This window comes from Aythya marila (assembly GCF_965140915.1).
Source record: "Aythya marila genome assembly, chromosome: 3".
Classification (NCBI taxonomy): domain Eukaryota; kingdom Metazoa; phylum Chordata; class Aves; order Anseriformes; family Anatidae; genus Aythya; species Aythya marila.
In genome coordinates this window covers 61,063,695-61,078,748 of record NC_139044.1, presented here as the reverse complement: position 1 = coordinate 61,078,748, position 15,054 = coordinate 61,063,695, and the positions used below count along the sequence as shown (strand labels likewise).

The 15,054-nt window shown below is 46.5% G+C and overlaps 2 protein-coding genes across 10 annotated transcripts in view; one reads left to right on the top strand and one right to left on the bottom strand.

The window, feature by feature from the left end:
* The window catches only part of RARS2 (arginyl-tRNA synthetase 2, mitochondrial), a 50,558-nt gene that overhangs the window by 34,703 nt on the left and 801 nt on the right, over positions 1–15,054 (top strand). For 3 of the 8 annotated variants that reach the window (XM_082756626.1, XM_082756631.1, XM_082756632.1), the window contains 2 exons: positions 937–1,054; positions 5,347–8,544. In XM_082756626.1, the coding sequence (XP_082612752.1) occupies positions 937–1,023 (87 nt within the window). In that variant the 3' untranslated portion in view covers positions 1,024–1,054; positions 5,347–8,544. Of the gene's footprint in view, positions 1–936; positions 1,055–3,608; positions 4,350–5,346; positions 8,545–15,054 lie in introns of those variants that run through there. The other 5 variants (XR_014317167.1, XM_082756627.1, XM_082756629.1 and 2 more) reach the window with 5 other exon arrangements.
* SLC35A1 (solute carrier family 35 member A1) lies at positions 1,670–14,943 on the bottom strand. 2 transcript variants are annotated; one of them, XM_082756634.1, is made up of 8 exons: positions 13,130–13,260; positions 10,508–10,778; positions 9,403–9,562; positions 9,025–9,177; positions 8,559–8,625; positions 4,883–5,059; positions 4,360–4,494; positions 1,670–3,073 (listed from the first exon to the last, which is right to left on the bottom strand). In XM_082756634.1, exons 2-8 carry the CDS (start codon positions 10,549–10,551, stop codon positions 2,943–2,945), a joined length of 867 nt encoding a protein of 288 aa, XP_082612760.1. In that variant the 5' UTR covers positions 10,552–10,778; positions 13,130–13,260; the 3' UTR covers positions 1,670–2,942. The 2 variants fall into 2 exon arrangements, with proteins under 2 accessions (XP_082612760.1, XP_082612759.1); XM_082756633.1 differs by lacking the exon at positions 10,508–10,778 and adding an exon at positions 14,839–14,943 and having other exon boundaries at positions 2,072–3,073; positions 13,130–13,307.

Sequence of the window (15,054 nt, the reverse complement as noted above, 5' to 3'; positions counted from 1 at the left end):
TCCTCTCATCACCTTTCCTTCTGAACTTTTAAAGGAAATACTGAAGTCTGTAACTCGCTGGTTAATTCCTGACAGTTTTCCTTCAGTGGTTATGTGGGAAGGCAGAGGATTAGGAGAGAAGTGAATTTCTCTCCTCCCTCTCGCCACCTACACATCCCAAGTTGTCTAAATTGCCGTTCTGGCTAAAGCAGCGAGGCTGACAGCTGTTGATGTGCAGTTCCAAATCGATGCAAACTATTTTCTACTAATCTCCCAGGCAATGTTTGACCCTGTAACTGCTCTATAAATGCTATAAGAATTGCACTGCCTTTATGTTCTTCAAGCTATTTCAAAAGCAGTTCCCTGTCTGGTTTGGGCAAGAAGTCCTATTTAAACATGGAGCTGTGCTGTGGGGGGAGACAGCGCTGTGGACTTGATAAAGCTCCATGCTATAGCTTAGTTGCTGTAGGTTTTCTGCCTTTGAAGATGGTTCCACGCATTCTTCTAGAGAACTAAGACAATTCGAGCTACAAGGAGCATTGCAGTTCCTTATCCTGTAAAAACAAAATAAAAAACAAACAAAAAACCCCCTGCCTATCTTAGAGTAATAGCTTTCAAAAGCTACTTTTTATTGGAGTAAGCCCTTCCCAGCCAGCCAGTCATGGAACTGACAAGTGAAATTTTCAGAGCAACCTCGAGTTAAGTTCCCTGACAGCCTCCTGTCTGTGCCCAGTGAGAGGAGGGATTTCAGCAGCGTTCTTGGCCTCTAACAGCCTGTGCTGCCGCTGTGGTGCACAAATGGTTTTTACTTTTCCGTAGTTGCTGGCTCTTCTGTGAGCATCCCCTCTGGTCGCTGCCATGAGGTTGTGGATTTGTCCTCCCCTCTCCCAGGCAGCTCCTCGCTGCTCTGCAGCAGCACCTGCTCTGGTTTTGCTGAGCCCTGCTCTTGTTTTCCAGGCCAGGCTGTGTCTCTTCCGAGCGGCGCGCTCCGTTCTAGGCGGCGGGATGCAACTCCTCGGCATCACCCCCGTCACGCGGATGTAACAGCTGCGCGATGTCAGCTCCTAGTAAAAAGGTATTTTTCAAGAGAACATAAACGCTCTCCTGCCAGTCATTGTGAATGCAGGCTGCAAACTTGGCTCTCGGAGGTTTTGTTGCAGAAGAGCATGATGGCACCGCCATTTGGGGGTGCCACTGCTGCCGTAATCACTTTCTCCCAGACAGTAGCAGTGTCCTTGGTAGGCCCCATAAAAGGCAATTTTATGGATTTACCTTTTGTAAACATCACGCTTCCTTTTGAAGAGGGAGGGGAATTACAGCGCCCTGCCCTAAGCAATGAAAATCCCTTCCTGCGTCGCCCTCATGCCTGGTGGCAGGACAGGTGCTCCGTGTGGGGACACACTCAGTCAGACCCTGCCCTTCTCTTGCGTGTGTCCTATCGCGTTCCCACCTTCACGCACCGAGCCCCACTGCCAAACCTGTCCCGTCCTGCTCCTCTGACCCGCTGAGGAAGGAGAAGGGAGGTGTGCTGCCCAGCTGGTGCAGCAGGAACCACGGCACTCCCTCAGCAGCCCCGTGTGGCAGGCGCTGCCCGGCAATTTCACAGCCACAACGCTGCTGAAGAGAGGTGGAGCACCAGGCGGCAGCGCCGGTGGCAGTGCCAGCCTCTGAAATAGCTGACAGGGCCCCCTGACCCTAAAGCCTTGGCACTTCGGTGACGTGCTCCATCCTATGTGCACAGAACGCTTGGCAAAAGGCAGATAGGAGCACCTTCTCCCACTGGAACCAAATTTAAGCATTTTGTTATTGCTGTGCTTAACATGCCCCAAGCTGAAGTAAAATCCAGCTGGGTAGCTCAGGTCTGAAGGAATTTAAACGAGATATAAATCAAAGTCTGATTTTTGACTCCACTGTGGATTTAAACAAATGCCCCAAAGGCAGTTTTCCCTAAATGCAGTTGCATTTTCCTTGAAGGGTTGAACTGAGCAATGCCCGGAGGCAGGGAGAGAATTTTAGTTGGCACTCTAATTAAATTGAAGCCTAACATGCATCACAGGAACTGTTCTCCAGCATCACTTTGCTGTGCATAAAAAGGTTTAGGGAAAAAGTGTAAAGATGAAATTCCTCTGGTCCAACGCTTGTTCATACCAAGCTGGAGATACAACGTGCCTGTCTCTCCCTGCACAAGTTTTAAGAAAATCTGTAAAAGAAGAGGCCAGCTCTCCACCAGCTACAGCAAGTGGAAAATAAAACTGAAAAGCAAAAGAATCTACAACTTAACAGAAACACTAGATTTTCATTATGGATTTTTAACCCAACAGCAAGCGTTACTTCTAATCGCTTCTGGGTAAACGATGTTTGAAGTGTGCTTATTACTGGGGGAGACGTGGCTGACAAGTGAGACAAGTGCATAGAGGAAAAAATACTGCTACACCATCACAAAAACTCTAGCAAAGTTCTCTGTTTATCTGATATGTATTATTTAAAAGAGAAACTCCCTGTGGAGAATCAAACTGCAATTGCCAAGTGGTTTAAGAGAAAATGCTGGCAGTAGTTGCCCTTTTTAATAGATTTGTTTGAAGCTTTGGGGCATTTTTGCCCTCAAAGGGCACAACAGTTTATCAAATACACAATATTTCCCATTTCCCACTTTCCCTCCGTTATGTACATTATATACAGGTGAGTGTTCAGTTCCTTCATTCTCTTTTCCTTGTAACTGGGACTCTTCATTTTCCATCACGACTGAGTAATGCCTTCCATGAAATACCCATCCGGCTCCTGGCCATAACGGAGCCTCAGCAGCAACCTTGGGTAACTTCTCGTGTAAAAAAGAAAGAACTTCTGGTTTCAGCCTATCCCACTTAAACCATTTCACAACTAGCTAAGGCTAGGTTTTTAAAAAATGTAGTTTAAGTTTTGAAAGTCCATTTTTTCCTCCTGTCTGTCCATTTTTAAAGACAATGTCACACACTGTCAAGTCTCTCTTTTGGGCTCTTCGTCTCCGCTGGCTGAATTCTTGTGGTGTCTTGCCGAGGGAATCCATAGAAGTAAATAGAAATACACACCAGGGTAGCACCCACCAGAAAGGTAGTAGCTGCAAGGGAACAAAGAGTTCAAAATAAGCACCTTTGTAAAAGAAGAAACCACCTTCAGAAGACTGAGCTACATAAATTATGATGATGTCTGACAGACAGTCTTAACGTTACTCAAAAGTAAGCAGGACAACAAGCTGTTAATTCACAGAACCTAAAATCATACCCTGTCACTGAAAACTCCTGAGCATTTACAATCCGAAAAGCATTTCAGTTAGTTTCCTGTCACAAAAACGTGGTGATGGTCAGAAAATCAAGTGTGAAACACCCTCTACAGTTCCAGAAGTGCTCTGACAGCCTTTTGTTACAATAGCACTAAGGTAAAGACACAGTGGATGTGATAGCATAGCCTGTGATGACACATTTCGTTTGCCTTTTCAAATTTAGACACACCTGAGAAATACTGTTAGTGAGGCTTTCACAGAAAGCTCAGCAGTCCAGGTTTGATTTGTGTCAAACAGCAGGAAAGCATTCAGCCCAGGTGAGTTTTTAAAAGCAGTTGTTTTTCATCACTTGATTTAAGGCCCTCTTTTTCAGCTTGTGATGGTTTTCTTAGACAAACCTTTGTTAAGTTTCGCCTCACTACACCAAATCAGAACCATTACACCATCCCAACTCTAAATTCTGGTTACGGTGGGAAAGTCAAAAACCATACCAAAGTACTGAGCAGGAGTTACTTGATACTTTATCAGATACTTTATCAGGGAGAGAATCCTTTGTGGCTGCAGGCAGCCCCCAGCACTTTGCTATTTCCCCTCAGAAGCATTCACCCTGGTGGCTGCGGGATGCGCTCTGGTGCATGGCTGGGCACAGCAAGCGGGAAGGCAGCAGCAGGTATAACCTAACAGGATGTGGTGAAGCCCTCACAGAAATAGATGAGGAATTAATTTGGCACTGGCTCTATTAAAACCAGCAAGAAAGGGTACCTTACCGACAACTCTCTCAGATAAACAGCTCCAACAATTTGCATACTGAACTGCATTAGGAAGCGATTGGTGAGCAGAGCTGTATAAATCAGTAAGCTGTTTAAACTGGAAAGACCCTTTCCCTGTGAAGTTATAGGGTGCCTCTACAAGACCAAATCATGAATGCCTGTGAAAGCAGAGGATGGTCGGGTACCTTACGGAACACAACACAGATTATACATTGATGCACAGCACTCCTGGAGAAGGCTAAGTTAAAAACAGAAACATTCAAAGGAGGCACAAGCGATTGCCTTGGTGTACAGTCTGCTACCGAGGATGGAAACCTGTCCTACAGTCAGATCAGGTGGCAAAAAGGCACTTACTTAACTGGAGGCCAAAGAGGATGACCGATGCCACGGTAGAAAGAACGATGGCTGCTGCTGCAGAAAATCCTTTCATGATGTTGTCCGTGTACTTCACGACCACAGACGTGTAGAGGCCGCCTACGCTGGCGAGAACTGGAAAGCAGACAGCACCTGTCTGTTAGCAAAGGTGCAGCAGGTTCCTCTTTAGAGCCATGCATTTTACCCCACTCCTTGTTTGGGCAACATCATCCTACTTGGTGATCTAACACAACGTGTATCAAAGTGGCACATCTACAATAGCATCTACTAGATCAGATGTGACTCATTTGAAGATGCTCTACCTGCTGCTCAGTTATTTGGAATATTCTTTAAGCACGATTTTAAGTTGAATAAACTAATAATTTTCAAGACAACAGTATTAGAAAAAACACAGTAAGAAACAGTGGGTCAAACTGTATTTGTAGGTTCACACAACCAGTTACACCAAAAGTTAAAAAAAGCAAAACAACATAACCTGACCATAAAACCATGAGATACTTACGGATGACAAACCAGACGTAGTGTGTATAGCCATAGAAAAACCCTTTCTCGAGAACCTGGGCTCCATCTGACACGTACACACCAAATAAAGTCACTGCAATCCCCGATAAGTACATCTGGATGTTCCTCACCCACAGGGATGTATCTGAACTCTTTAATACCTTCTCAAAATAAACTCCTAAAAAAAGAAAAAAAAAAGTTTTTTATAAGATGAACAAAGCATCAACCTTGGTGATTCCCAGCTCATGGTGCTTTAAAGCTAGACACGACTACTGGAATCCTCTTGTCTTCCAGAATTGTACATTTCACAGAAATTCCCAAAGCAGAAGTCCCATCAACACGTCCTGCTAATGTACGTCTTCTGGAGCAGGTGTACATAACATCAAAAATAGATTCTGTTTCTCTTTACAGTCATTGTGATTGTTGATGAGCTTCATTGTTAAACTATTCCTCGTTTATGTTTAGTTTTCCCAGACTTCTGATACCAACACAGTTTCTCCTCTGCAATTTACACCAGAAGAAAAAGCATTTCACCTTGGCACCTGGTATTTTATCCCCAGGACACTATTTATGCATTTCAGTACAGTGTCGACCAATTTGTTCCTCCATCAGGATATTTAGAAGTGAAAAAAAATAAAAATGAAGAAAATAAAACGAAATCAAATAACAGTAACACAATATCCAGCCTCCTACAGAAGGGGAACTTTGTTACCTCAGTACGGAGACTGAGAATTCCTTTGGAAACCTTGAGTTCAGAGCGCAGACATGTTCTGAAATCACAGCTTCAAAGATTATAAGAGCGAACCAAAACCTCTGCTTTCCGCTAATTGAAACTACAGGCTGTTTTTGAGGAAAAAGGAATTCATGCTAATCTAAAGCTCTTTCACGGTGCCACGCTGACCAGCATGTTTGACTTTTTATCCTGCATTACTGAAATTCCACATCTACTTTTCCATGACTCAGGAGGTGTGTGTCAGACTCAACAGCCTCCGTTTGACAAGGCCATCGCTAGCTGCCTCTAACTACTGCTCCCAGGGCTCTGCTCGTATCTGGAATTTCCTCTGCAGTCCAAAACAGAGACATTTCACAGCATTCAGACATCTTCTCAGCCATTTGTGTGAGAAGAGTTGTGTGACCACACTTCCTGGCATGAGTCCTACTGATTAAGTGTTTATTGCTCCTTAACATCACCCAAGATCCTTGAAAAGATAAGGGAGAAGTACACCAAGTGACAAAGCACAGCGAAAAGACCTATGGGTCAGACACCCTAGACATCCGTTCTTCCTCCTGAAATGACTGAGTTCGCTCTTTTGCTCATGAAAAATGCAATTTATAATTTATAATACAGTACAGTGAGGACGTACGGTGAATCAATTACCTAGAGAACACATGTATATTTCAGGTGTTTAAATTATAAAAGCAAACAAGGGAATACTATTTTACATGAAAACTATTTTAAAAGTCTAATCAACAATATAAACAAAAAACTAGTCTTGTTAATGACTGTAGTGCTTCGAAGAACCCACAGCAGTCTATCTCGAGTTCTGTGCCCGCTGAGAAGACCCAGGGAGCACAAGCAGATAGAATCGATATACCAGAAACTTGGCTGAGCATGACCCATGTTTATAAACTATTAATAAGCTAAGAAAACAGTAAGTAGGGCAATGACATGATGCTGTCAGTTCTGAGAATGCATAAAAATCACTGTGCTAGGAAAGAAAATGTACTGTTTAGGAGAAATTCTTTAGTAATGTTTCAAGTCACAAGGGCTCTGCCATTAGGTATTTGTTTAAAACGCTTTTATAAGCATTGTTGTGCCCCCAAACCTTTGCAAATTCCCACAGGAAAAGGGGTTTGAAGAAAGCTTTTTTCCATCTCCGAGGGACAAAACCACCTAACTTTTTGGACTTTGCTGAATAACATAAAACAGTTAATATGGTCAGTCCAGAAATTGAAGGTTTAATGCCAAGAATAACTAATTCATTTTGTGGGCGGGGGAAGGAAGTAGAAAGAGGAAAGGAGTCTGGATAGGACTTATGTTTTCAACATGTAAAGCCTCAAGGGCACAAGAGGCTGCGTGGATGAAATCTCCTGTCTTCCCAGCTGCCTCAAAGCTACGGCTGTCAGCGAGGAATCAGTGGGAGGAAACACCCCAGCTGCAACCCTTCGGCTGGAGAAGAAAGCCGCATGGGTCTCTAATCCTCTAGAGCAGCCCTCTCCAGCCCTTTAAAAGGTCAGGATTTGCAGGGGCAGAGCTATCCACCCACATCGTGAGGGCGTTACAAGGCTCTGAAGGCTTCGCTGTGAATGCTGTACATTGTCTCGTGGCTTGGGAGCGTCTGTGGAAATGAGTAAGTTTTGAACCTTCCAGGAAAAGCTGCTTGAGATCTACAAAGCCTTATTTCCTGTTTCTAATTCAAAATGCCCATTTCAGTGAAAAGACACCAAACAAAAACCTCACCCTTCTCCTTTTCCCACCTGCTAGCTAGAAGGATTTCCACAAGTACCAAGCAGGTATGCACAGCACAAGATGATTCCTGCATGATTGCACGGCACCAGAGGTCAGTGATTACTCCTTTCCTTACAGAGGGAGAGGGGAGAATCCAATCTGCAGCCAGGAAAACATGCCCCTGTGAGCCAAATTTCAAATAAAGTAGTAATTGCATTTCCTTATTTCTTAGCACCAGCTCATTTGTCCTCCAATCCTGGTCTCCTCCTACAGGAGCCAGAGAAAAGTGACTGTTGCGAGGAAAAGCTGCTTGAAACTGAAGTAACATAACAAAAGCATCACATAGCTTATCCAGGCTTCCTGCTACTCAGCTTCCTCTCTCCCACATTGAGATGCAGGGGGAGATTTACCACCTATGACCATGGCAATGTGGATTTTGGGGCTGAGCTGCCACAAGAATTAAGTGAGAAGCTCAGCTCCCCTTTAAAAAAAAAAAAGGCAAATTTTTCATTGGATCACCAAAACAGAGCCATTCACTGTAAAATTAACTTATAAAATTGAGGGACATGAATGAGTTGTGCTGACTGGGTCATTCTGGAGGTTCCCTTCACATTATTCTAGGCATTCGAAAGGCGCTTCCTTCCACTTGCAAAACAGCCTTCCACATTGCATCATGTCAAACCAACAGTACGTGCTGCCAGCCATTTGTTTTTACAACTGGAGCAATCACGTCGCGAATCTGGTTTGTAATTACTGCGAGCATAAGATAATTACAGGCAGAGGGGATAAAGTCCTCATTTATCTTCTAATCAACAAAGATAGCTAACGAGTAGCACAGAATTGAACAGTTCTGTTGGCGGGGACCTACACAGACTATTAAATCCAGCTGCCTGACCACTCCAGGCTAACCAGGAGTTACAGCACGTTAACGAGGGCGTTGTCCAAGTGCCTCTTGAGCACTGACAGGCCTGGCGCATCAACCACCTCGCTGGGAAGCCTGTTCCCATGCCTGACCGCCCTCGTGGTAACAAAATGTTTCCTAATGTCTGGTCTGAACCTCCCCTGGTGCAGCTTTGTGCTGCCCATCAATGTGAAGTGCAGGTCATGCCGATGATGCCATGCCCAGACCCTATCAGCGCAGAAGGTATGAAACAGAGAACTTTCTGTTTGAAATGTCACGAAATATCAGTCATTTTGGCATGAACTGCATGTGGAAGCAATACTGTACCTGCAAATCCTGAACACAGCACAGCGACAGCAATCGCTCCAAACCCCAGCCACGGATTCTGCTCCACCTGCAACATGGAGCGTTGTGTTAAACGGATACAACACCGCAGCCGTTTACAAAAACCCCATGCCAGGGCTATTTCATTAAGCGCATCACAATCGGTGGCATTTCATTACGGTACAGATTTGACTTGCTAGAGCTGCCCCGCAGATTAGCTCGGCGTAGTCGTGACAAGCTGACCGTGGCGCGGAGCAATGCTGCAAGCCTGTCTGCACGGGTATACAACAAATCCGAACACAAACGATGGAGCCAGTGTTTGCGGTGCAGGTGAGGTGGCTGGAGAGAGGAAATGGGTACTGCTGGGTGGAAGCTACGAAACATTACCTGAAGTCCAAGGTGCTGTGAAGTGAAATGCACAGTGCAAGGCGGTTTATTCTTCGAGAAATGGCAAAATGGAAACTCTCACCTGTACTTTGGTAGCCTGAGCAGGCTCCCACTGCACGAGGGTAACACCGCCACACAGCATGAAGACCGAGAACCACTGCAGTTTGCTGAGGGAACGCTTCAGCATGAGGACTGTGCACAGAGCTGTGCAGGGGATCTTCAGCTGGTACGTCACCTAGAGGCACGAACACGTGGCTGTACAAATTCCTCCCAAACAAGCACACAGGAAATTCAACTACAGAACGACGAATAACATCTTATATTTGTCGATTCCCTACAGAACTTGGCGGTGTTGTACCGTTTCCAGTGCCTGGGCGAACAGGTAGCTAACATGCACGCCTCACAAAACTATGAAGAGAAATATATTTATGGATCAGTTGCTCACAAAAATGTGCCTTACCTGGTAGACTGCCGCATCTAAGTTGCTAAGAGCCACAAAAGCCATGTTGTTTTGGAGAGCGTACACCAAAGATGGAACACTTAATTTGAGCAATTCCTTGGGACTTCCAAATACATTTTCTTTCAGAGATGCTATTAGCCTTGACAGGCTTCCAGATTCTCTGCAAAATAAAGTAATAATGTAGCTGGGAGCCATCCTGAGCTGATATTTGAAAACGGAAAACAAATCAACAAATCTGTTGGGATGGCTGAAAATGTGTTCTTAGTAATCATCTTACCTTCTGCTCATCAAAGGAGAGAATTAGTGGGGAAAATCAGTGATGTTATCAGTTACCACGTGCACGAGAGCCGGCGATGGAAATGTGTCACTGCTCTTAAATTTAACACTCCTTTTTGCTTCCCTTGCACACCCATACAAACGGCTCACATCCTCTTCAGCGCCCCAGAAAATCAACTTCCCACATTTCCACCCACATCCCAAATTCTTTCTTCCTACAAACATACACCAGCTACCTACCCCAAACTCTTCCTGTGCAAAATCAGCAACCTCTGTCCCAGGCTCCTTCATCAACCACCTCACTCCTGCATATTCCCCAGTTCTTGATGCCCCCCTCTTTCCAAACTTTCGGGGAAACTTTGTGTGGGACAGACTTGCTGACACTGAGCACGTCACAGAGCTGTCTTCTGCAAGACACGTCTGGCCACGGGCCAAGCACTGATACAACAACGTTTGTAGAACAAGGAGGAGGAAGAGTTCATGCCAGTGCACTACGGCTAATTGCACAAAGCACTATGAGTCACTGACATTATAGGCAGAGTTGTCGGTTTATTTATTCTCCAGAGAACTTATTTCCCAAAGAACTTTTATTGCCTGGCATTGGGAGATAAGATGCAGAAGAAAACAGTGAGCACCAGGTAATCACCCAGGTACAGCTGGGCTGAAGTGCTGCTCTTCCAGATGTCCAGTTGTAAATAAAGTGTAATTAGCACATTGAGAGAGCTCTGCTCGGTGATAGTAAGAAGTCAGAAGATATCACGTGGTCATGGCTTCTATCTGTCAGTACTAAGGTAGGCTGATGAACACGAAATTAATACTTAGCCTGTACCTTATTCTGTCCCAAAACACGCTCGGTGACTTGGCTGATCGCATGCCCAAAGTGAGATGAGAACAGCAACTCTCAGTGGGCTGGTGCCCACAGATTCAGGCATGGGGTCCTGCAGTGAAGAGTAACAGCTGCCCAGCAGGCAGCTCTTCCACTTCAGCTGTTGAGAAGGAGATGTACTGCGTGGTAGCTCATCTCTGGGTGGGTTCTCTTTCTGAAGCACGTGCTACCAAGAATCTCGAACCGAAAGCTGAGGTCAGTACAAAGGGCACATCTATGCAGAAAAGAATTTCAGAAAAAGCCTCTGTGTATAGCTTGTACTGCAAAATAAGCTGCCCAAAGATGTACACAGCAAAATAAATAAGAAAATAAATAAAAACCATTTAGCTTGAATTCAGCATTCCTGATGTTTATCTACATTTGACTTAAACATGTATTCTGTTTCTACATTGGTCTGAACAGTTGATGGATACCCGTAAGAATCAGTTCTGCAACGGAAATATTCAGCTGTTAAAAAAGCCAAAGCTAAAACTAGGGTTTGCAAATGAACTTTTCTTTATCCACTGCTAAGAAACTAAGTACCATCTAAGAATCTGGATGTTGTAATTGCCAAAGGGTGAGCTGGACTTCAAATAAATGTGAGAAGTTGAGTCCTTTCCTGTAACAGTACGGCTGAATAAATAATTACACAGCCTCAACCATTGTAAGCTTCCTTTTGGAAAGGAAATCTGTTGGCGTTCATTCACTCCTTCAATATGCTTTGCAGGAGAAACCCAAAAGGTAAACACAAGGAAGGCGTAACAGAAGAAATGTGCAAGAAAACAAATTCAGCAGCCGGAACAGCCTGGGTGTCATACTTCAGGATCCTGTATGTTGTAGCACGCAGTACTGGCTGCTTCAGAAGGACAAGGTAGTGAAACGTATCCAACCGTACCGAGCAAATAATTGTATTTTATCTTTTAACTGGCAATTAAGCTACAAAGGCACCTTGCCTTGGCAGGATGGAAGTCTAAAACTGGAGGAAGCCGTCAGGCAGACACTGCAGGAAAGCCATGCTGGAACTCGCACTGTTTGCCGTATTTGTAAGTGATCTAAAATGGAAGGTTACTGGGATATCGGCAAAACTTGCTGATTATACTAAACTGTATGTGGTGTCCAAGAGAAAACTTTCAGCCATTGCTGAAAGGGCCCCGCACTACACCCAACAGAACTCATCAGGTCTTCTGCCACCCGAGGAACAGCTCAGTTATCAGGGCAGCAAAGGCTCAGCTGTGCTCAGAGAAAGGAGCTGTCAGGGATCCTTAGGAGAGGATCTGACACCCAGCCGGGCGCTTTCTGCACCGTTCCCTCTCTGCGTAATGCCACAGCACGTTCACACCTTGAGTGCTGCATGCAGCTCGGGATCCTGATTCACACGGGATGCTGTCAAGAAGGGCACCAGGATGATCACAGAAAGAAATTAGATAAAACACCTGGCTTAGGAAAGAAATGAGCGGTGAAAAGAAAAAAAGGATCTGCAGAGATGTGAAAACAAGGGTGGTAAATATAAGGAAGGAAAGGTTATTCATGATGTTTTTCAATACATGATGACAGAATACAGTGAAAGTGTTCATAAAAGAAGCACTTTTTCCATATATACTGTGTAATTATATTGCAGAACCCATTTCACAGGCACAACAGGGACTGGCAGTTCAGAAGGAACCCAGACAGTCATGCGGAGGGCAGGATCATCACAGGCTGCAGCCACAGCACACCCGCAGCCTCCAGGGTGGGAATCCACGAGCATCTGCCAGCAAGCAAGGGAAGCGCAGCCTGTGCTTGCCCTCTTGCTCCTAAGTGTCCACTGCTGGCTACTGGCAAGGGCCAGGTGGCAGGCTACACGGATTTTTGGCCCTGCAGGGCTGTCCTAAAAAAAAGGCAATTACTTTTGTCTCAGGAGTTTAATTATTTGAGTCAGAAACGACCATTCGCACCGCTTACCCTGCTGGAAGGCTGCGAGGGGTCTGGGTCCCACAGATCTGAGAAGTTACCAACCCACAGACCCTTCACTGTTCACAAACATGGGCTGCTGACATCGCCAGAAAGCAGCCTGGGTCAAGGTGTGCTCTGGCGACAACCCGGTGAGAACCACAGTGCCGTTTTTAATGAAAAGTTAAACAGAAGGCCTACAAATCCGAATACTGGCTCATTTCTAAAGCAACTAAAACCACCTTTTTGATGTTAAGAAGAAAAGATCTGATAAAGAAGAAAAAGAGGCACCCCATGTGACTTCGCAATCCTCTAGCACAAAACAGACGGCTCTCTGATGTATGAAAAGCCACAAAGACACACAGAGACCCTGAAAGAACAAATTCTGCCAAAACAGCAAGAGCTGGGCTTTGGAAGAACCCGGAGAATACAAGCCCTTCCAAAGACGGATGCAGCACGGGGAAACCAAGGTAAGACAGCACATGAATACAGAAAATATGCAGAAAAGACACACCTGAATATTGAGCTGTTTACAAAGCAGTCTCAGCTGAGCTAACCAGCCAGACATTCACACAGATCTGCGCTTCAGTAACTGAGAGCATGGGGTTAGAAGTGGCGATTCGTTCCCAAAACGCCAATTAGCATCCCCATACTTACTGAGCCAAGATGCCCACGCTCAAGAACAACTTGATAACTTCGGTGATGCACACGGCTGTGGTAGAAAAGTAGAGCTCTGTCTGCACTGTCCTCGTGTACCTCAGCGCTACCGTGTACGTTGCCACAACCAGGGTCATCACAGTGAGGCAGTACAACTTGAAGGGTAAGCTGACATTTTCTGAAAGAAAACAAAGATACCAACTTAGCACGACCTTCGCTTTTATTTAAGAACTGAAGCAGGGTGTCCTACAGCCCCAGAACTGTGCCGAAGACTATACAGTGTTGTGAAATGTTTTGTACGAAAAGTCTAAGATAAACCTTAAAGTCTCTTCTCAACAAAGACAGTACAGAAGCTCCAGGTGTTTGACAAAAAGCCATCTTCTTGCCCTAACAGCGATCCTTTGTTGTAGAAAAACTAACCATGGACTAATATTTGTCTTTCTGTGCCTCCCTACCCTTAAGGTGACAGTACGTGCTTGCTCTGGAGCGGCAGCCTGTCCTCGCCTCGTTCATTGGAGAAAACACTAAAGTTACGTCTATTTGAGTAACCTGAACCACACAAGGACTGCCTATCATCGGTGTAGCCCCTGCATCTTCCCTACCCCGACCACTGCTGCAATTCTGGGAACAGCTGTGGCCCAGACCGATGCTATTTTGCAGTTTGGGAGCTGGCCTGTCCCAGGCCTGGTGGCAGTAAAATATCCTCGTTCCCTGTGGCACCCCATGGGCGCCCGCTGGTGCTTCTGCAGCATCTTTTGAAGCATCGTCTGCCGTCTTCCGAGTGTGTCAATTAAGCTGTGTGTCGTTAGGAGAAGTTTATGTTCCTTTGCTGATAAGGAGATGAGCTAACAGATAAGCTCCAGGCAGTTTTGTAGTAACTTTGTTCGTTTAATATGGGAATTAATTGCCGAATCCAGCGCAAGCGAGGCTTTGGTTCGTTTTTCTTCGCAGCCAGCGCTGCCTTCCCTTGCATAACCTCCTGCTCCTCCTCTCACCACCTAAATTAGCGCTCCCTTACAGGTAACCTCTCCCCGCCTCAGCAGCCACTTTTCAGAGGTAGAGCCAATTAGTTTTTGGAGTAATGACGCTCAGAAGTGACTTACAGCTATCAGATGGTTTGAAATTTAGACTTGTGTTGGGGAAGGGGGAATTTGAGGGCACCGCTGGGAGGTGAGGTGAGCCCAGCCCAGCTGTATTTAGCTCAGGTGAACCAAGGGCACAGACACAGGTAAATAGCGGGTGTGCTCCCTGACGGAGGGTGTGAGCACCGCGGTGGCACCAGCGCAACTGCGGGGATTTCATTTTTTTTAAATCTGTAAGATATTACGCCAAAGCAGGGGCACGCAAAATCAGATTTAGCATTTGCCTACGATAACTACTCATAAAAAGGGGGACGAGCTGCGTGCCCCCACTCAGCAAAAGGTCCCCCAAGGGGCAGCCCCCGCCCCAAAATGGCCCCCGGGGGTCCCCAAGATGGCGGCCGCCTCCTCCCGCCGCGGGCGCCCTCACAGCTCCCCCTCCCCACAGACCTCACCCCCCCCGCGCCCGCGGTGGTCGCGCCCGCCGCCGCTCCCCCCCCGCCAGCCGGGCGCGCCCACCGCAGCCGCGCGGGGGGGGCGAGCTGGGGCTGCCCCCCACACACACACACACACCCCCGGTGCCGTCCCGTCCCGTCCCGTCCCGTCCCGTCCCCCCCGAGGCGCGCTCACCCCTCGCAGCCGACATGGTGCCGGGCCCATCGCACCATAGAGAGCGCGGAGCCGGCCTAGAGCGCCCCGCTTCCGCGTTGCACCGTGGCGGCGGAGGAGCGCCGCGCCCAGAGCGTCCTCCCGCAGAGGGCGGGAGGAGGGGGGGGCGGGGGGGGGGTGTTGTGGGGGGGTGTTGCCGGCTGTGTGGCCGCCCCGGTGCCTTAAATCATGGAATAA

Excerpts from the sequence above, each read along its gene's own strand:
- SLC35A1 (XM_082756633.1), bottom strand. Across the intron at positions 9,178-9,402 it reads TAGATGCGGCAGTCTACCAG|GTGACGTACCAGCTGAAGAT; the intron begins GTAAGGCACATT and ends TCGTGCCTCTAG. Across the intron at positions 8,626-9,024 it reads CTCAGGCTACCAAAGTACAG|GTGGAGCAGAATCCGTGGCT; the intron begins GTGAGAGTTTCC and ends TCCATGTTGCAG.